This window comes from Globicephala melas, chromosome 16 (genome assembly GCF_963455315.2).
Source record: "Globicephala melas chromosome 16, mGloMel1.2, whole genome shotgun sequence".
In the NCBI taxonomy this organism is placed as follows: Eukaryota; Metazoa; Chordata; class Mammalia; order Artiodactyla; family Delphinidae; genus Globicephala; species Globicephala melas.
The window spans coordinates 11,536,178-11,557,960 of NC_083329.1; the positions used below are offsets into that span (position 1 = coordinate 11,536,178).

At 52.2% G+C, this 21,783-nt stretch overlaps 1 protein-coding gene across 2 annotated transcripts in view; it reads right to left on the bottom strand.

The window, feature by feature from the left end:
• The window catches only part of GRK5 (G protein-coupled receptor kinase 5), a 224,820-nt gene that overhangs the window by 45,609 nt on the left and 157,428 nt on the right, over window positions 1–21,783 (bottom strand). For both annotated transcript variants that reach the window (XM_060286044.1, XM_060286043.1), the window contains 2 exons: window positions 20,972–21,084; window positions 9,310–9,387 (listed from right to left, as the gene is read on the bottom strand). In XM_060286044.1, coding sequence (XP_060142027.1) covers window positions 9,310–9,387; window positions 20,972–21,084 — 191 coding nt within the window. The remainder of the gene's footprint in view (window positions 1–9,309; window positions 9,388–20,971; window positions 21,085–21,783) is intronic.

Here is a 21,783-nt window from a genome sequence, read left to right on the forward strand (position 1 = left end):
TTAGACGAATGCTAAGCTAGCTCCTCAGGGCCCCAGATCCCAGGAAGGGAGATCCAGGAGCGAGCCTCAGTCCTAGTGCCCTTTGCTTTAGGTCATGCTGTCTCTTCCAACAACAAGCCAGCATTTCTAAAATGCATCATAGCTGGGAAGTAAACAGCCCAGCATTTTCTAACGATGATGAAGTGGTCTTAGCCTCGAGGTACAGGGACACAATTAAATAATACTGAATCACTCAGTGAAAAAAGTAGTCCCTTTTCTTTTTTCTTTCAAGTCTCCCATCATCAAGAAGAAAGTCTCAGTGTGATGCTACCTACCATCTTGCTAACCTGTCTCTAATACTCGCTACTTGCCCTTCAGAAACACAGAGAAAGGAGGCTCCGAGCATTAGGTAAACAAAAGAGTACCCAGCTAGAATAACTTTTCCAGTTATCTTTATGTACAGCAAATCAATACTGGCTTTCCAGGTAATTCCTGATAACAAAGTTTCCTTTTGAAACTCATTTATTTCAAGTTAAAAGATGAGTTGATTTAAAGAAAAATGAGCCCATTTGAGCACCACTGTTATCATCCCCATACTCAGATGGGGAAACTGAGGCTCCAAACATGCCCCACTGGAAAGTGGCAGAACTGGGTTCCATGTGCCCCTGAAGACAAAGATTGAAGCCTCTGACTGCCCCAGAGGCCGAGGAGCTGTCCCCTTTTGAGAAACCAGCTGTTTGGTTTAGCTCAGATCCTATGCTACTGCCTGGGTGGGGCAGGGGGAGGTGCCAGTGAAGTGAGGCTGTGACCGGGGGCCAGAGAAAGAGGAACTTGGAATAATTATTATTTCCTTTCATTCAAGCTCCTTACTTTTTGAAAAGTAGATGTTTCCCGGAGAGCCAAACAAGCACTAGGAATAGATTTCTTTTGTGCAGAAACTCAGGTTGATGGGTAGTTTCCCCCTTAACAAGAACAAACTTCCCTGCCCTAGCCTACCATTGTTTTCAGAAACAAAGAGGCCCGCATCTCTGGAGGGCCCAGAGAACGCCATCCTGCCAGTGGACCTCCGGCAAGAAATGCCCTCCAAGAGCTGCCTGCTCTGGGGCATTCCCAGGATCCCACAGAGGATGCCAGGCGGGTTCACGTCAGAAGCCTGTCCCAACCCACCCGCCCACCTCATTGTCGGAAGAAGCCCACGCAGGCCCTTTCAACAGGACCCTCTGCCAGGTCTGAGCTTCCGCCTGGCATCCACTGACACTTCCTAGCAAAACCACATTGAAACTGGGTGCCACCTGCCAGGCCTTAGTGATTGGAGTGGAGACCTGGCAGAGCTGCTGATGGGCACAATGAAAATGAACAGAGCAAGATGTCCTACAAAGCACACTGCCGAAGCAGGACACTAAGAAGCTCCTTTAAAGCCCCGCCTCCGCTATTCTAAGCCAGCCTCTTCCCTTCCCAAACCTCAGGTGCCTGATCTGTAAAACAGACGCACTAATACCCATCTTGGGGAGTTGCTAGGAAGATCCAAGAGCAGGTCGTTGCAGTGCTAGACCCGGACAACAGCCTAAAGAATGTGGTCATGTCAACCAGGAGAAGGCGTGGAATATTGGTGGAGGACCAGACCTGGCCCTGCCCTTTACAACAGGCGATGGGGCTTTGGTTTTGCAGAGGAAGAGAGATTTATGGGCCTAACGTGTCTAACAGGCCTATTTATGGGCCTAACAAAAATGAGTCCGAATGTCATCAAAATGAAAAATCTTTGTGTTTCAAAGGACACCATCAAGAAGTAAAGAGACAACCCACAGACTGAGAGAAAGTATCTGCAAATCACATATCTGATAAAGGACTTGTACCGAGAACATAAAAAGAACGCTTAGGGGCTTCCCTGGTGGTGCAGTGGATAAGAATCTGCCTGCCAATGCAGGGGACGTGGGTTCGATCCCCGGTCCGGGAAGATCCCACATGACTCAGAGCAACTAAGCCTGTGAGCCACAACGACTGAGCCTGCGCTCTAGAGCCCGTGAGCCACAACTACGGAAGCCCCTGCACCTAGAGCCCGTGCTCTGTAACAAGAGAAGCCCCTGCAATGAGAAGCCCACACCGCAAGGAAGAGTAAGCCCCCGTGCAGCAACGAAGACCCAACACAGCCAAAAAAAAAAAAAAAAAAAAAGAACCCTTAGGATTCAACATTAATAAGATAAACGACCCAATTTAAAAACGGGCAAAGGATTTGAATAGACTTTTCTCCAAAGACGATATACAAATGGCCAATAAGCATATGAAAAGGTGCTCAACATCATAAGTCATTAGGGAAATGCAAATCAAAACCACAATGAGATACCACTTCACACCCACTAGGATGAAAAAAGAAGAGGGAATATGCCAAGCGTTGGAGAGGATGTGGAGAGATTGGAACCTTCATACACTGCTGGTGGGAATGTCAAATGGTGCTGCCACTTTGAAAACAGCCTGGCCGTTCCTCAACTGATTAAATATCAAGTTACCATGTGACCCAGCAATTCCACTCCTAAGTATATACCCAAGAGAAATTTAAAAATATGTCCATGCAAAAACTTGTGCATGGATGTTCATGGCAGCATTATTCATAATAGCCCAAAAGCAGAAACATCCAAGTGTCTATCAATTGATGAGAAGATAAATAAAATGTGGTTTATCCATTAAAATGGAATATTATCCAGCCATAAAAAGGAATGAAATACTGATACCTGCTACCACATGGAGGAACCTTGAAAACATGCTAAGTGAAAGAAGTGAGTCACAAAAGTCCACATACTGTATGATTCTACTTATATGAAATGCCCAGAACTGGCAAACCCATAGAGACAGAAAGTAGATTAGCGGTTGCCTGGGGTGGGAAGAAAAGGAAATAGGGAGTGATGGTGATGAGTACGGGGTTTCTACTCAGGGAGATAAAATGTCCTGGAATCAGAGAGTGGTGATAGTTGCACAATTCTGTGACTATTTTTTTTTCCTTTTTTTTTTTCTGTGACTATTTTAAAAACCATTGAACTGTGGACTTTAAAAGAGTAAATTTTATGATATGTGAATTATAGCTCCATAAGCTAATATTTTATTTTTTTAAACTTCATTTTTTTTTTTATTTGTTGACTGCATTGGGTCTTAGTTGCGGTGCGCGGGCTCTTCGTTGCAGTGTTTGCACTTCTCTCTAGCTGCGGCGCGTGGGCTTAGTTGCCCCGCGGCATGTGGGATCTTAGTTCCCCGACCAGGGATCGAACTGGCGTGCCCTGCATTGCAAGATGGATTCTCAACCACTGGACCACCAGGGAAGTCCCCATGAGCTAGTATTTTAAAAATGATGTCTGTAGTGATGAATGATATATAATACTGTTTTCAGGATCATCCATTATTATTATTTATTATAATTAGGAATATTTCCTGGTCCATCTCCAGCTCAGAGCAATCCTGCACCTGAATACCTGCCACCTGTATCACCTCTGATCTGTAGGTACCTGGAAAGTGAGCTGCCCAGATCTCTACAGAGCCCAGCACACATGTCTGATTCGACCAGCTTCTGGGCAGCTTCTCTGAGCTGTCTCACCAGCCCTAGAAATTAGCCTGCCAAACAGACAATGTTTTCAGCTTGGGGTTGAGGAAACGTAGGCAGGAAGCAAATTTCCATATGCTCCCCTGAATCCCCCAGGCTTCCTTGCTGGTCAGTGGACAGAGAGAAAGTGATGTGTCACATCGGGACCAAGGCAGTTAAAGCTCATGTCCGTCTTTCACTCCTCTCTTCCCCTTTGGTGGCGGAGACACCAAAGCAGCCAGGACCCCTGATCTTCATCCAGAAGAGACCCAGGCAGAGCATGCATGAGAAAGAAAGAAATTTCTGGTGTGTGAAGCCCCTGAGATTTGGGGTTTGTTTGTTGTGGCAGCTAGCATTAATCATCCTGACCAATGCATTACTGTTGGCCAGTCTCTCTGGCCAGCCCTCTGAGGCCGAGGACCCTGTGGACCCCTCCTTGGCCTCTCACAACTCCACAGCTGGAGTTCATGTCTGAATGATTTCCTCATTCAACGGCCTGAATTTGAAAACACAGACTAGGAAGAGGGAAAGTCAGATGAGAGCCCCTGCTTAGGGAGAGTCTTATTCGTACCAGCTCCTGGGCTCTGTCCTGCTGGTATTTATGACCCTCGCCCACTGGACAGAGGAGCAGCCTGAGGTTCCGGGAGGTTAAGTAACTTTCCCAAGGCCACTCAGCTAAAAGAGGCCAAGCCTGGCTTCCAACCCGAGTCTACCAGGTCCTAAAACTCACGTCCTCACAGCACTCCGCTGCCTTTGTGTCACATCTCAACAGCTTTCAGCCCACCCCAAAGCCCACCCCGGGCTACTGTCCTCTAACTGCCCCCAGAGCAAGGCTGGCCGTGTACGGGCAACTGATGCAGGATTCTGGGCAGTGTCCAAAGAGAGGACTTGGTCTCTGAGATGGATGCCTTCAAGCCAGGGTTTGGAGAGCATCATCGCACGGGGAGCGAGAATCCGGCTCCGGGCATGAGCTTTGACTTTGAGCAGGATTTTCAGCCAGACTCTCAGCAAACACACTCTGTCAGACACTGGGGGACACAGGCCAGCCACGTGTCAGCTCGCCAGAAAGAGACTTCAGGTGGGAGAGGGAAGGGGCCCATAGAGGGAAGCTTCCCAGGGTCCCTCATTGTCTCATTCAAACCAACGCACAATGAATGAGAGCCATATGTCCAACACTGTGCACGGGGCAGGGGACACAGAGAACAGATGCCATCATATCTGCCCAGTGAGCTACTAGCCTGGCCACCTATAGCAATGGCTCTCATCCTGGGTACCGTGCCTTTCCTGGGGGCACCTGCACCCGCTCAGTGACTTGAGATGGAAACCAGAGAGTCACTTGGGATTCCTCTTGTTCCCTTTCCTCATGCCCCACACCTGCCACCCCCCCCCCGAGAGCTCCTTCCCCCAACATTTCCCAAGGCCCTTGTGTCTTCCCCCTCCGGTTCCCCCCCCTCCTGCCCCAGCTGCGGCAGCAGCTCCCGGGATGGCCTCCTGCCTCCAGCCCTCCCCCTCCCCTTTCTCCTCTGCATTGGGAGAGAGACCATCCTAAACTGCAAATGGCATTCAGAGCCCTAGGGGCTCCCCACTGCCCTTAGGATGGTGTCAGACTCCCCACCATGGTTTTCCAGGTCCTGCCACCCAGAGGGCCCCTGTAACACTGACCTCTCCCCCGCACACACACCCTTTCCCACCTCTGCACCAAGGCCTCTCACCCTCAGCGCTTCTGACATTTGGGGCCAGATAACTCTTCGTGGTGGGGGCCATCCTTGCATCGCAGGATGCTCAGCTGTACCCCTGCCCATGTGCGTTAGATGCCGGTAGCACATACCCCCAGTTGTGTCCACCAAAATGATCTCCAGATACAGCCAAATGTCCCCGGGGCGGGGCGCGGGGGAGGGCAAAACGTCCCCAGGTGAGAGCCCCTGCTCTAGACCTTTGCGCATGAAAGGCCCTTCTCCTTTCCTTTCACTTGCACCTGGCTTCCCCTCAACATCACATTGAAATTCGATTCAGCTGCATCCACTCCCAGATGGCTCCCTGGCTCGCCCAGGCCGGTCTAGGACAGCCTCCGCAGACCTTCCCACCCTCACACTTCCCTGTGCACCGTCAGCCACTGCTCCCATCACACTGCATTCCACCGATCTGTTGACGTGCTGTCACCCCCTTTGGAAGGTGGGGTCCTCAGGAGCCACCTTCTCCAGGGCATGGAAGCACTGACCCCACGGACCTGCAGAGGCACGACAGAGGGGCGAGCTGGGAGACCACCCAGGTGGGAGCGATGGCTTCTGACCAGAGGCAGAAGAGGCTCTGTGCGGAGAAGCAGAGACACAGCGGCAGAAAGACGGGGTGGGGTGTGGGGGGCAGAAAGACGGTGGGTGGGTGGCAGCTCCTTCCGGGTGCGGGGCCTTGCAGGGAACAGATGGACAAGGGTGACGAGATGGGGACATCAAGATGAGGCTGGGAGGTGGCGTGGCTGGAGCCCAGCGTGGGGCCTTTGGGAGAGGAAACTGGAGGCCAGGTCGTGAAGACCCCTGCATGTGTTCTGCAGCCCAAGATGTATTGAGCAGGATGTGAAATTGAAAAAAAGAAAAAGTTTGGGAAATGCTTTATTAGCAGTTAAGCAGGTTTCTTTACTGAGGGACTTCTCAGAGCCTTTAACATGCTCACAGGCTGGGCGAATCTTTACACGGGAGAGACCCGGCGAGCAGTGCTGCCCACAGGTAATTGTCCTGTGTTTTTTTTCCCAGAGCCTCTCGAATGGCCAGTGTTCCACCTTCTACCCTTTGGAAAATGCCGCCTGGAGCCGAGACACATGAGCTGCACCTTGAGGAGTGGGTACAAGGTGAGGACTACCTGGGTTTGGGGACAGGGGTCCTGGGCGTCATTCGAAGGCCTCAGAGCCAGTGCTGGGGCCTCAGCCACGTGGCTCCTCTCCCAGCGCTCGCTCCCCAGCACCCGGGGTATCCGCAGCGCTGAGAAGTAACACAGGCTCCTGGGAGAGTGACTGCAGGAAGGACTAGGAAGGCAGCGCAACACTTATTATTGGAAAACAGTCAACCCACGGGACCACTTCGACCACCTTCCCCAGGCCCCTGGGCCATAACATATGCTGTGGTTTAAATTTTTTAAATTGAGGAACTTAAGGAAAAAATGCTGGCAAGCTCTGAGGCACCTGTAAAACGGTCTGAGCTGCCGGGGAGGCTGGGCCCCACCCCTCCAGGAGATAGAGGCAGCGCTGAGCAGGGGTAGGGAGGGGCCCCGACTGGGGTCTGTGAGAAGAGGCTTCTGGTCAAGGTCGGCCGGCGGGGGGAGAGGGAAATGGCCCCTGCAGCAGCCCTTGGATAGGCCAAGCGAGGCAGCAAGGCCAGGCAAAGGCACAACCTCATCCTCACCACGGATCCTGGCCAGGCCAGCAGATGCGCGGGGGCGGGCGGTGGACACAGTGCAGCACAGGGCCAAAGCCAGAGGCTCTGGGATCACCGCGACCTGGGCTCAACTCCCAGCTGTCGCCTGGGACAGCGACAGCACCTCCTGTGGCTCCGTGTCCGCGCAAGACGGAGCCAATAGAATCACATCACACGGTTGACAGCCAGACTAGGTGAGACTGTGCCTGCACACACTGGGTCCTCAGTATATGTTAGCTGCCACTGTTTGAGAGGGAACCCCAGCAGGTGGGCAGCCCGAAAGGGGGGCGCAGATGGAGAACCGGACGGACAAAGCTGAGCCACTGTGGAAACCACCTTGGCCGAGGGCAGCAAGAGTCTATCAGCTGCGCGGCCGTAGCAGGTCACTCTCTGCTCTGGGCCCCGGCAGCCGCCTGTAAACAGGGCTGTCTATCCACCTCTCCTCTCGTGAAGGCCGGAACCGTCACAGATAGCGTCTAGTTGGTGTCTGGCTTGCTTTAGGTGCTCAGCACTGAGCTGTTCTCTTCCCTCGGGTGTGTTTACGCCCCTCAGGCCTGTTATGCCCGGAGTGGACTCCCTGTGTCAAGTGGTGGCCAGGAGACCGAAAACATCCCTGCAGCCTCTCAACAGGTCAGCGACTGCGACTGCGGGCAAAGGGGGACCCTGCTCAGACACGTCTCCTCCTTGACCATTTTCAACCTAAAGACTTTCAGGCCCGTACCTGGAACAAAGCGAGGCCACGCAGCCTGGTGGCCCTGCAGATGGAGAGGGCAGCCAGGTGTGCCCAGGGCCACGCCTTGTGCAGAGCGAGCCAGCCCTGTCCAGCGTCTGGAGGAGTTTATGAACATGAATCCACTCGCTTCTGAAAAGTGCAAAGGCCCTGGGGTTGCCCGCCATTCCATTAAGAGATGTGTATGATTACGACGGCAGCAGAAGCAGAAAAGGGAAGCAACTGGGGGTGGTGTCTCAGCAGGAGCAGGGGAAAGGGACACGGAGACGCCTGTGGGGTGAGGCTGGGCTGGCCGCCGGCAGGCGATGGAGGCGAGCACACCTGCTACAGAGCAAGGCTCAGTGTGGCCTGGGTGGTCCTCGTCACGCACTCAGGCCCCTGGGACCTCCCTAACATCCCAGGGGGCAGCGAGGGTGTGAGGTGGGAGCAGAGCTGCCAAGGACCTGTGACCCCTGCTGAGAACGACAAGGTGACTCAAGGGACTTCCGTGCCGTGTGAATAAAATATATAAGACTGTGCAGAGGGGCTTCCCTGGCGGCGCAGTGGTTGAGAATCCGCCTGCCAATGCAGGGTACACAGGTTCGAGCCCTGGTCTGGGAAGATCCCACATGCCGCGGAGCAACTACGCCCGTGAGCCACAACTACTGAGCCTGCGCGTCTGGAGCCCGTGCTCCGCAACAAGAGAGGCCGCGACAGTGAGAGGCCCGCGCACCGCGATGAAGAGTGGCCCCCGCTCACCACAACTAGAGAAAGTCCTCGCACAGAAACGAAGAACCAACACGGCCAAAAATAAATAAATAAATAAATTTTTTCTTTTAAATGAAGCTAATTAAAATGAAGCTTTAAAAAACAAAACAACAACAAAAAAAACTGTGCAGAAACCATCCATATGTACAGGGAGAGGAGAAGGCCTGGCTGTAAACTCGGAAGGAGCTACTGTGGGTTCAATCCCCTCGTGTCACCCTGGATGCCTTCAGCAGCCCACCTGCTGCTGGAGGAGCTGGTGTGTGTGAGCTGGACTCCTTGTGTCCACAGTCCCGCCTCTGACTCCTGAGTGGAACTCAAGCTGAGGAGCCGTAGCATCCATGTTTAACTGCATCCAGCGCCCGTGCCACCGTGAGTGCACACAGGCCACGGGGGGGACCCCGGTCCTGAGGCCCTTGAGCGTCCTCCAGAACACTTCAGAGTATGCTGCACCCTGCTGTGTGTTCAGCTGACTTTGCCTCTGCCGGCGCGGCTTCAGCCAGCCCCTTTCCTTCCCATCAGCCCTGGCCCCTTCCCGTCACGCTGACCTCTCAGAGCCACCCCTGCTGTGCCCTTTCTTCTGGGCACTCTGATCCCTGCCTCAGCCGAGCCTCCACCTGTCCTGCCGCAAACGCCTGAGTGTGAACAGTGGGAAGTATGAGGGCCCCTGGAGGGGACTGGGCCCCCAAGCAGCGGGCCTCCCCACCCCAGGCCTGGTGTGGCCTGGACCACTGCCTTGGCCTGGCCAGGCTTGGGTGCCTCTGGAGGAGGATGAGAATTCTGGATCTGGAGACCAACGGCACCAGCGGCTGGGCACTCCTCACATGGCCTGGCACAAACCTGGGGGCCCATATTCCTCCTGCTTTGGGGTTTGGGCAGCCTCTTACCTTTGGGGTGAGGTACTTGGTCATAATTTCCTTCCCTTTTTCTCCCAGTTTTTCATCCGGAGTAACTTCATATTCTGCCTAAAACAGAAGAAGGAAAAGAACAATAATAGACTTGTTCACGACCTTCTCATAGTTGTAGAACCTTAGAGGCCCCTGGAGAAGACACCCTGGAGGTCACGTGATCAACCCCCTCCTTCTACAGGGCAGGGACTGAGGCCCAGAGAGGGGAGGAGCCCTGACGTCCAGTCCAGCCCACGCTGCTCCACCGTGGACACATGCTCAGAACTGGGGCGGCACATAAGAATCACGGGGGAGCCAACGATGGTGCTCGGGCCCCGCCCCATGCCCATGCAGTCAGACCCTCTGGCGATGGAGGCCGGGCACCCAGGCAGCTGGGGTTGAGAACCACCGGCTTAGGAAAATCAAAGGAAGCTGCTGGAAAGTAACTGGGGCCACCAACCTGGAAGATCCTCGAGAGAGGCTGCCTGAGGTCACACACCTTACGAGCCGTGTGACCTCAGACTGTTTCCTCGACCTCTATACAGTGCAGATGGAAAAAGCACCTACGTGTAGGGTGATTGTGCAGAGAGAACGTGACAGAGACGGGCACATAATCAATACTCATTGTAATGACTACATCTTGCAAGAGAAGACAATAATATGCACTCCGTAGCTTTTCAGTTTACAAAGGGAACATGCAGAGAGATTTCAAATGCTCTTATATGAACCTAAAAGGAGCCCAGGTAGTGACACAGGAGGGCAGGGGCTGCTGTCACACCCCTCCATCTGCAAACAAAGAGCAGAAGGTTCAGCAGAGTCGCCCAGGGTCACTGGGAGGTGGGCGGGGGCTGCAGCGAGGCGGCAGGGCTGGGACTTGGACCTCCAAGCCCAGACCTCTTTCTCAACAACACCAAGGAACTTAGGACCCTGATGGCTGGCCAGGCCAGTGGGACCCGGGCTCTAAAGAAAGAAGTGAGGCCTCATAAGACAGACCGTGTTATCTTCCTTGACCCGAGAGAGGCTCCTTCACTGGCATCTGACCCACTTGCTAAGTGGGTAAAAGGCCTCCTCGAGTTAAGGAAGAGCTTGGGTGAGCTTGCCCTTCTCATTTAAACAAGGGAACTAATTGCAAATTGTTTATAACCATTTCAAAATCCACCACCCAAGGACTTGTCAGCCTCCGTCCAAAAGTACAGCTATTTCAAAAGAGACAGGAAATGACATCAGCACAGAGGGACTGAAACTCCTTTCCCAGCCACTCGCTGTGAAGTCAGACCCCAACCTCCGCCCCCCACCCCCTGGCCTGGTTCAAAGCAACCTCTCAATCCAGTGTCTAGGGTCCAATTTCTCCCCAGCCCGGCCCGGAAGACCCTCCCGGGCTGGAGCTGCAACTCTAAAGGGGCTGAGGGTTCTAGAGTACAACTGCCCCCCTATTTTCCAGCGGGGAGAAGAGAAGCTCCCAGTGTCCAGCCACCCTGGAAACCCCTCCTGGTGGTCTGGCGCTATGGGAATTTACCCAGACTGCTTTGCAGGGCCCAGGCCACAGGCAAATGCCCGACTACCTTTTGGGGGTAACTCAATCCCATGCAGAACCCTGGATTTGCACTGTCCCAAAACACATCTGTGAAGAAGGCTCTATTTAACCAAATGGAGGCCTAAGGCTCACTAATCAGCCTCAGTAACCAGCTGAAAATATTATTGCTCTGGGTACTAAAACCCACGTTAAAAAAATAACATCCCTTTCAGGTCAGCTCCCTCCCAGCAGAGGCCCGGCTGGGCAGCTGGGCGCCACAGTTCCACAGGGCGGCAGCCGGGAGCACGCGGGGACAGGCATCCCCGGCCCGGCATCAAAAGGCCTTTCTTTGAGAGTCCATGTCAGGTCGCCACCACTTGAAGAGCATTTGTGTTGGGAGGCAGAAAACCAACAGAAGGCTTCCAGCTGGGCTTTCCACACCGATTAAGTCACCTGGAGTGACAGGCCAAGTCTCCACGGTGACCTCCGAGAGGGGCTCACGGGGGACCCGTCCTGAGAGGCCACCTACAGAGAAAAAGCACCATGGCAGCTCGGCTGGGCAGGGCTCAGGCCGATCACCCAACCAGAGGCGGGGGACCACCCGGGAACCCGCTGCTACGGGAACACCCTTGCCCAGGTAGTCGGCCAAAGCTGCTGAAATCAGCTTCAACCAGAAAACATAGACAGCGAATAAGAGGCTGGGCTGGGCCAGCAGCCTAGAATTTTACTATTAGAGTGGGCTCTGGAAGCGGCAGCCCGACAATGACTTCAACGAACAGAGAGGTGAACCACATGCCAGGATGCCCCCGTGACCTCCATCCGTGAGAATTCCCTCCAACCAGGGAGGGTGGTGGGCTTGTCCCCTCCTCCCAACAGAGGGGACACACACTGTCCTCCCTGCCGTGTTGCCCATCTGAAACCTTCTCCTGCCCAGAGCTCAACCCTAACTGCCAGAGCGCCAAAGAGCTCCTGTGCCAGTCCACGCGGAGGGTATTTCTCTTCCCCAGATACATCCATGGTGCCAACGGAGGCAGGCATTTAATGAGCCTTCTCTTTGCACGGTGATTTATGCCAAACACAGGAATGGCCTTTGGGGAGGAGATGCTGTAACACAAAGAGCAGAACACTGCATTGAGTTTAAGGCGAAAAGAATTATTTACGTATCTGTACTTGCCAAAGAGTATAAACATCTGTGTACATCCTAGTTTATAAACCTAATATTTCATTCTCTCTCTTGGCTGGCTCTAATTGCATCATCCATCTCAGAAAATGCTAATAAAAATACGTCCTCTATTAAAACACATTTCCCTCAGATGAGTTTTTAAAAACATGAAGACTGCAAACCGGTGCAAGGGGCCCTGCCACGTTTCCACAGAAGCCGGCACTGCTTTACAGAGCGAGTCTGAGCTGAATTCCTCTCGGCCTCTGACCAACTCGAGATGTCACCTCCTCGTCCCGGGAGCCCTTCTCCTGCCCTGGCAGGAAGATGAAATCAGAGAGGCTGAGGTCTCGCCACCTCCGGCTTCTGTAATTACCGATGTGGTCAGCTTTTCCAGAGTCCTCGCGGCAGGGACAAGTGACACGCCCGGCTGGCAGGGCTGCTCCCCATGGCTCTTTCTGGAGAAAGAAACACCCTCCCACCTTGGCCTCAGCGTCTTGCTGGTGCCCGACCATGGGGGTGGGGGTCTCCGTTTGCCCCTCTGGAGTCACTCCCCACCCTGCGGGCTCCCTCGCCGCCTGGGCACCCGGGTTCCTGGACCCCCTTCTGAAGACCCAGCTCCTGCAGCTGCCTTCTCCCACTCCTTCCTGTATCGGCCCCTCCCCTGTCCCTGCAGAGCTGCAGGTGTGTACATCAGCCAGTACTGCTTTCCCTGCTCTGCCCAGCACTCTGTCAACCGTCCTCATTAAACTCTAGTTCATTCACACATGAGCGAGCCATCCATCTCCGGCCAGGCCCCTCACTGATGCCTGAACAATCCTTCAGATGGCTGGCATCGCCTACCCCCTCCCAGCGCCCCCAGCGAGAATGAAGAATGGGGGTGAGACTGCAGATGGGGGTGTCCCCCCGGGGCCCCAGCATCAGATGGGTCTGGTCAGTTCCACAGCCTGTGCCCACCTGGGCAGACAGAGTGTTCTCTGGTCTCTGGCCGCCATGTGAGGAGCCCTCGGGCCTGGGTCAGGAAGGGATTCCATGGCCCAGGTTTCAATGGGATGGGCCCAGAGAAAGAAGGGAGGAAGGAGAGGACCCCTGGCCACGCGGGGTACAGACAGAATGGTAGGAGTGACCCCAAGGGGGCGGCACCACGGCCACCAGCTTGAGAGACATATCTTGGCGGAGGCAAACTCAGAAGAGAAGTTAGGAGGAAAGGGTGCTGACCCTCTCTCGGGGCAGGGGTCGGCGGGAGGTGACAGATTTACCAGCCGCTGTCAGAGAGCACAGAGGGGCTGTGCTCTCACCTGCTGTGTGCCCATCATTCAGAGAGCCTCCGCCCGGACTGGCTCTGTGCCACCCCCGCACCGCCCAGCTGGTCCTCCTCCTGCAGCCCCTGGAGTTATTTCTCTGTCCTTACTCCCTCCCATGCTCATAAGGCCACCGTGCAAAGGTCTTTGGCTCTCCCTGTTACTCTTTCAATTCTAAGTGAAAAGAATCCCAACCTAGCCTAATTCAGGCAAAACCGTATTCTCTGGGCTCCTGGAATCCAAGGATGGGTTGAACAACCAAATTGTGGGGAAAATGGAAATGCAGCCTGGCCCAGAGCACCAGGAACCAGGGACATGAGCACTTCTGGAACCCACTCTCACCAGGTGTGCGTGTGTGTGCGTGTGTGTGTGTGTGTGTGTGTCTGTGTGTGTTGGCCTCATTCTCCCTCAGTGCTGCCTGGCTTGCTCCAGTGGTACAAAACCTAGCAGCCAGGTTTTTTTTATTCTAAGCTTCCTCTACCAGAGAAGGACTTCCCCTCAAATCTATAAACCCCAGAGAAAGGACTCATTGATCTGCACTGGCTCACAGACTCATCCCTGCTCCAATCAGCTGTGGTTTTCAGGCAGCAGCATTAAGAACATGGCAGCTTCTACGACAGCCATGTTGTCTGGGAGTACAGGTGGGACACCCAGGAGACTGGACAATCCCATAGATGTCCAGTATATGAACCTACTTTTTTTACAAGTGGTACTTTTTCAAGATGACCCTGCTCCCAGGCTTTACCAACTGCTCTGAGGGTCTTTATGTCCACCTGAAGAATGATTACCACCCTCCACCCTCCCTCTTTTGGGAGATCACAGCAGTGACAGAAAGACAAAAATAAATACTGGGTATGATTCAAAAATAAGAGAAGCAGAATATTTAGTTCCGCTGGTGAGGCATTTCAATTCATTTTACAACAAAATTCCAGGATAACCGGACATATCTGAAACCAGGTGATAGCCCACTAATTTCACATGCCATAGTTCTGGGCTAGAGTGACTTTTAGCATTTCCTGATGTGAGACTCCATTTGTAGTCCATTTGTAGTCAGTCATATTTGTAGTTGCCAGTCTCCAAAATGCACACTTTAACAATCCTCACATCCTGCTATTCATGTTCTTGAGAAGGTTCTCTCCATACTGAACAGAGGGCTAACCCCCGTAACCACTACAGTATCAGGGATATGGCAGTATGGAACCTCTGAGACCAGGTTACAAAAGACACTGCAGCTTCTACCATGCTCTCTTGGATCACGTGCTCTGGGGAAAGCCAGCCATGTTGTGAGGACACTCAAGCAGTCCATGGAGAGGCTCCCATGGAAGACAGCTGAGGCCTCCAGCCAACATCCAGCACCAACCTGCCAGCCGTGTGTGCAAGCGTGGAAACAGATCAAGCTTTCAGATGACTGCAGCCCCAGCCAATATCTTGATGTAACCTTTAGAGAGACCATAAGCCAGTAGCACCTCAGTTAACCACTTCCAAATCCTTGACCCATAGAAACTATGAGATGATAAATGTTTATTGTTGCTTCAAGCTGTTAAGTTTTAGGTAATTTCTTACCCAGCAATAGATAACAAATACTTGACAGGTGTCTGAACTTATAGCTAGTATCTCTTAGTTCATTAAAAAATGCTCTTTCTTTCTTTTTCAATCTTGCATTTAATCAGAAAGCAAGCTCCATGAGGGCAGGAACTTACTTCTCCTGCTCACTCTGTAGTTTCCAACTGCTAGAACAGAGTGTGACACATTGGAGACATCTCATAAATGTGTGTTGAGTAAATCTGGTTGAGTATCTGCCAAACCTCCCCTAATCCCAAAGAGAAGAGACCTGAAAACTTTAAGTTGCACCCACGCTTGGGGACGGGAGGGTTCCAAATGAGCTGAGATGCCATCAAGGCTCCCAGAAAACAATTTAGAGAAGTACGTCAGTCTTTAAGAGGTCCATGGCCAGACCCTATTGGCCTGTGGAGGTTGACATGAGCCTGGAAGCCCTTCCAATCCCCTGACCCGCTAGGCAAATCTTCTTGGCCCTCCAGAAGCCAAATCTACTCAAGGCCTTGACTTGGGTCACTGACTCCATTTCCCTGGAAGGGAGGGCAATGGGGGAGTCCTTCTCAGGCTCCCAGAAGCTGCTCGACAACCAAGACTAAGGGCCGAATTGCCCCTGCAGTCTGATGAATGATGCACAAACAGCTCTGCTGCCCCCAAATCACCCAGGCCCCATTTTAAAACAGCCGATGTCTTCTGCTTGACTCGAGAAACTCCGTCTTCAGGACTGTGCAGGGGAGCAGCCTTTCCTGGGGGCTACGTCAGAGCCGATGAAGACGGGTTAGTTTTAAAAAACTCCACTTGGTAGAAATTCAGCACAGAGGTGGGAACGGTGTGTATGGCTGTGACTGAGCCAGGGGCACTGGAGCGGCGTGCAACACCAAGGATGCCGCCACCTCCTCCCTCCTCGGAGTTCCAGTCAGGATGGAAGAAAAAAGGTATTTCAGACGAGCCTTGCGCCAGCCTTGGAAAACTCAGTAAAGTCTTCATGCGTAAAAGAGGTGTTCCAAAGCCTGTTCATTTGACACGTCAGGATGGGCAATGAAAGGCCTTGCTAATTCCCAGAGATGCAGACAGAAACGCGAGGGGATGGGGTGAGCCTCTCCCGAGGGGCGGCGGCGTTAAGGCATATGTAAGGAGCATCTGACGCGTCGACACAGGGAGCCAGACTCACATTTCCTTTCCAAAAGAGAGATCTTGGTACAGGCCCAGCAAAAGAGAACGTCTGCAGGACCAGAATGAAAATAGGCATCCACTGGATTTTTTTTCCTTCTTCTTTTCAAACTGACTATAAACGTCTAATAAGACACGTGGCTGGAAAATTCCACTGGCTCCTGGGTTTAGCCTTGCCCTGCCCTGCCTCATCGACTCCCCAGACAGGTCCCAAAGCTGCCGATGCCTCATCTTTTCCAAATGGGGAGGAGCCTTTGTCCAGGGCTCAGACTTTGATCCTCAGCTCCTCCATCCACATTCACCTCCTTGGTGAGCTCATCCAGCCCGTGGCTCCAAGTACCAGCTACATGCTGACAACTCCCAATCTGCTATTTCCAGCCCAGACCACTCTCACAAACTCTGGATTCTGACACCCACCTCCACATGGACATCTCCACTGGGCCATCTGGTAGAAGTCGGAAGCTGAGTGTGCCCCAGGTGAAGATCCTGACCTCCCCACAAACCAACCTCCCACAGCCCTACCCGCATTCCATCCTTCCACTGGTTCAGGTCAACACTCTGAAGTCATCACCAACTCTTCTCTCTCACCCCCAGGGCATCAGAAAATACTGTGAGCTCTGGTTCAAAACATGCCCCCATTCCTACCACTTGTCACCACGGCCGGCTGCTTCCACCCTGGCTTGAGCAACTACCCGCTCTCACCCATCAGAGCTCCCCACTCTGACCCTTGCCCCCCCCCCCATAGCCTTTTCCCAACACAGGAGCCAGAGGGATCCTTTAAAAACCTAAATCAGACCATGGCATTGCTCTGCTCCAAACCCTCCAGTGGCTCCCCTGCTTCACTCAAAGTCAGAGTTCTCTAATGGCACAAGGTCTTGGATGGTTGTCACCTCTCCTAGACCCCTCTGCCCTGGCTCCCTCCACTCCAGCCATGGACACCAGCTCCCAGTGAGTCCTGAGCATTGATCACCTGTCAGATTCAGTGTTGTGAGGATTCAGAGATGATGAGCTATGTCTGTGCCACCCAGAGACTTCCAGTTAGTGGAGGAGAAAGGCACACAAATAGAGCCCTACTGGCTACATTCATCAGGCGTCTGTGACATGCCGGACACTGCCCTGAGTGGCGTGAACTCATTCAATCTCTCCTCAACACGTCCACCACCATCAGGTACAACTACGGCCCCGCTTACAGATGAGATATGGGGCACAGAGGGGTCAAGCACCTGCCCACGGTCTCCCTGGCAGCTGAGGTGGCACAAGCATTGCCTCAAGGTCTGTCTCAGGGGTCTGCACCCCCTCCCCGATGCGCCATTCTGCCAGCACCGCGCAGTAATGAGGCTCAGGTGTGTGAGGCTCAGGTGTGTGTCGAGGCCTGGAGCAGAGGGCACGTGGGGAGAGAGGGCGGATGGGGAACGCTTCTGAGAGCAGAGTGCAGGGGGATGAGCTGGCACTCACCAGGCAGAGGGGGCCCGGGAGGCATTTCGAGTAGTGAGAGGGAGGGAGTCGGGGCTGACAGGCTTTAACCAGCCTGGCCAGTCAAAGCCTGGGTGGGCAGGGGCATGCTGGTGGAAGGTCTAGGAGGGCAGCCTCAGAACTTGGACTTCTCTCTGGATGTCAGTGTTTCCCAACTCTGGACATACACACAGTACAGTCCTGAGAGATGTGAAAACTGCCAATGTCTGCTACAAACAGTGGCCGATCCAGTGGGAGGTAATGAACACCCCTAGTGCCAAACTGTAGTCTCTAAGTACCATTGCCCAGTAAAAGGAACCAGGGCTTCTTGGAGAAATGACAAACTCTAGGTGGAGGGCAGGAAACAAACAAGATGAGGCCGGAACACTGCATCACACCAGACAGCAAGGAGGCTGCCAATGACCACTGGGGTCCTCTCAAGGGCCCAAAAGCCAACCTGAAGGGCTCCACAGACCAACAATGAAACCACGGAGCACCAATGCATCAAAATGCCCCATGTTTATCATTGGAGGATGCTAGTGAACCAATTTGGTACTTTGAAAACATAAACATGGGGAAAGAATCAAGCAATTCCTATATGAACTTTACCATTGGGTAACCAAACAGTAATTGAAAGGAAGTGTTTCCCAGTTAGCAAATGAAGAAGGAATGACAGAATGTCGCCATGTCACAACCCCTAATTAATCAATAGATTTGGGTATTGAATATCTATGGCTGCTGCCATCTCAAAAAGACAGACACCAAATATTATACGTCCCCTAGCAGGGACTTCCCTGGTGGCGCAGTGGTTAGGAATCAGCAGGGACTTCCCTGGCGGCACAGTGGTTAGGAATCTATCTTCCAATGCAGGGGACACGGGTTGGATCCCTGGTCTGGGAACTAGGATCCTACATGCGGCGGGGCAACTAAGCCCGCGTGCCGCAACTAGAGAGAAGCCAGCGCACCGCAACGAGGAGCCCACACGCCACAATGAAGGATCCTGTGTGCCGCAGCTAAGACCTGACACAGCCAAAAATAAAATAAATATTTTTTTAAAAAGTCCCCTAGCAGAAGAGCCTGAAACCACTTATGAAGTCAGTCCCCTACCACCACCAGATTGAAACTAAATCTGACCAAGTTTCTAGATTCAATGAGCAATTTACAAGAAATACAGAGGAACTTATTAAACGACACATGGGGGTGAGAACACAACACTCAGACTGTGGGACACTCTTGGAGAGGGTTATAAACTGTTAAGACATGCATTTACAGAAAGCATGAGAATATCAGAAATTTGAACGCTGATGATATTTGATTATTAACACTGATTATGTGATGAGAGTAATAAATTATTTTTTTTAGCTGTGATAATGGTATTGTGGTTTTTTGGTTGAAGAGCCGTCATCATTTAGATATACATGCTGACATGTTCACAGATACAATGACATAAGTGAGGTCAGCTGCAAAATGTGCCGGAGGGGAGGATGTGGGTGAAACAAGGTTGGCCTTGAACCCATAACTGTTGGAGCAGGGTGCATGGGGGTTCATTATGCTATTCTGTAGACTTTTACTTTTTATAGTTTGAAATTTTCCATAATAAAACGTTATGAAAATACCAGGCCCCATCCCCAGAGATTGAAATTAATGAGTCTGGGCTTCAGCTCAGGCATTGGTATCCTTTTTAAGGCTCCCCAGGTGTTTCTACTGCTCAGCTGAGGTTGAGATCTATGGTAATCACTTGTATGCGTCATGCGAGAGCCTGCGTGGAGACCAGGAGAGAGGTTGTAGAGGGAAGGGAACTGGGCTAGGAGGAGTCAGGAGCCAGGTACATGGTCCTTGATCCGGTTGGGTGAGGAATGACGAGAGGCAGGGGTCAAGAACAATGCAAAGATTTCAGGGGTGGGTGATGGAGGCGTGCTGGTCACTGGAATAGGGAACATGTCAGGGCTGGTAGCTGTGGGGAGCTGGGGGAGGGTGCTGAGTTTGTTAAGGATGACTTCAAGGGGCCCATGTGACTTCCGGTGGAGAAGTTCAGGGGACAGTTTGGCCAGTGGGTCTAGAGATCCACCTTGAGACCCTGAAGCAGACACAGAAGGTTGGGCCCCATAGGGCTGTCCCCCACACCAAGCTGGAGGTCAGGATGGCTGCAGCCAATGATGGCATTAGGGCCTCTAGGAAACAACAGCACCTTGGCCCCCTGCCTTGGAAAGGGGGGGCCCAAATGACCCCATCCTTTCACGACTGACCGTGATTCATCTTTCACCTCCCCACTCCTTCTCTACCTTCCTTGGACAGACACCCAAAGGGCAGTAGGCCAGGCTGAGGTGTCCTGTCCTCCTAAGCAAGTGTTGAGGAACTCCTGTGCGTTCCTACGTCCTGTCCTAAAAGCCCACACAGGTCAATCAGCATTTGTTTTTCGGTTTTTTTTTAAATTGACATATAGGCGATTTACGTTTCAGGCATATAGCAAAATGATTCAGTTATATATATGCACACATATATATTCTTTTTCAGATTCTTTTCCATTATAGGTTATTACAAGGTATTAAATATAGTTCCCTGTGCTATACAGTAGGTCCTTGTTGTTTATCTGTTTTATATATAGTACTGTGTATCTGTTAATCCCAAATTCCCAATTTATCCCTTCCCCTCCCTTTCCCCTTCAGTAACCTTAAGTTTGTTTTCTATGTCTGCAAGTCTATTTTTGTTTTGTAAATAAGTTCATTTGTATTATTTTTTTACATTCCACATATAAGTGATATCATATGATATTTATCTTTCTCTGACCTACTTCACTTAGTATGATCATCTCTAGGTCCATCCATGTTGCTGCAAATGGCACGATTTCATTCTTTTTTATGGGTGAGTAATATAGCATTTGTTAAACAAATGAACGACCAGTACATCTGAAGGAAGTCCCCGTGGTGTCAGTCACAGCTGTGTATGCCAGCAGCCAGCGCAGCGCAGCCAGCAGCTGTCAGATTGCCTTGAAATGGCCAACACGTGTTCCTCCCACAAACGTTTACTGAATGCCGGTATGGGCTGGGCACAATGCCAGGCAGAGGTGAACTGGAAGCCCAGGGCCCTGGCCTCAGGGAGCTTGCATTCTAGTGGGGAAGCAGACAGTAAACAAGCACACAAAGAAACACAAGCTTTGGAATTTTAGAAAACGGGTTCTCAGCTGGAAGAAGGGGCCTGGGAATCCAACACCTTGGGGTGTTGGGAAAACCACCCAACTTCCTAGGTACTACTTCACAATAACCCAGGCTCCCAGAATCAGAGAACTGACAGAACCTCGTGTTAAAGCAGCGGCAACCGAGGCCCAGAGTGGGAGCTGGCCCCGCAGGTCATGCAGCAGGTGGTGACCTGGAGACGAGTCTGCACCGGCAGTCTCTTAAGCAACAAGTTTGTTCTGTATCCACGTAAGCCACGTGGTCTATCTTTTCCTTTGGACAAAAACGATCGCTGATCACAAAGGACCAAAGGGCTCTTCCCCCCAGCGAAGGGACTTACCACTGAGTCCAGGAACTGAATGTAAGACTCCAGCCCAGGTCTGGTTTCGCAGAACTGCCGGAAAAGCAGCCTCCCAATTGGCTGCTTGTCACATAAACTGCAGTAATCTCTCTCTAGAGGTAAGAAAAGAAGAATATGGTGAGACCCCAGAAAGGGCCAGACAGAGCCACCAACCCACACCTGGGTTCTTGCCTCAGACAGATGGAGCAAGGTGATCGGCAAACTCCCAGGACCCTTTATCCACCTCCAGGCTCTGCAGACTCAGAAGAGTCAAGGTCAGTGTAGAAAGAGGAGCCAGTTATGACCTTGCCTCTACTCCCCAGCCCACTCCCTTTCCAGTGTCCTGATTTCTGTACGGAGATGCTAGCAGCTCTGGGGACTAAGGCTCTGCCCCTGACTGCCTGATCCGCATGTCACATTCCGTGGTTACAGGGACTGACTGGATAAGGGTGGTGGGCATGTAACCCAAGCCAGTAAAATCAGCACGAACCACAGACGTCGCCTGGGCACGCTAAGCCAAGGTGCTCCCTCCTCCTCTGGTACTGGGGTGCATGGGTGTGAGGCCAGGGTCTGCTGCAGTGTTCTTGACACCACACAACAAGCTGCTGGGAGGATAAGGTTGACAGACAGAGGAAGTCAGAGCTGGGAAAATTATGAGTAGGTGCTCTGGTGAAGTTATGAACCTCTGGATCACACTATGCCTGCAGTCCAAACCACATCTGAAAGGCTTATTTATGAGCATTATTTAGGGCAATTTGAAAAAACTTTAAAATGACTTGTAATTCAAATATTCTAATGAATACAGTAAACAA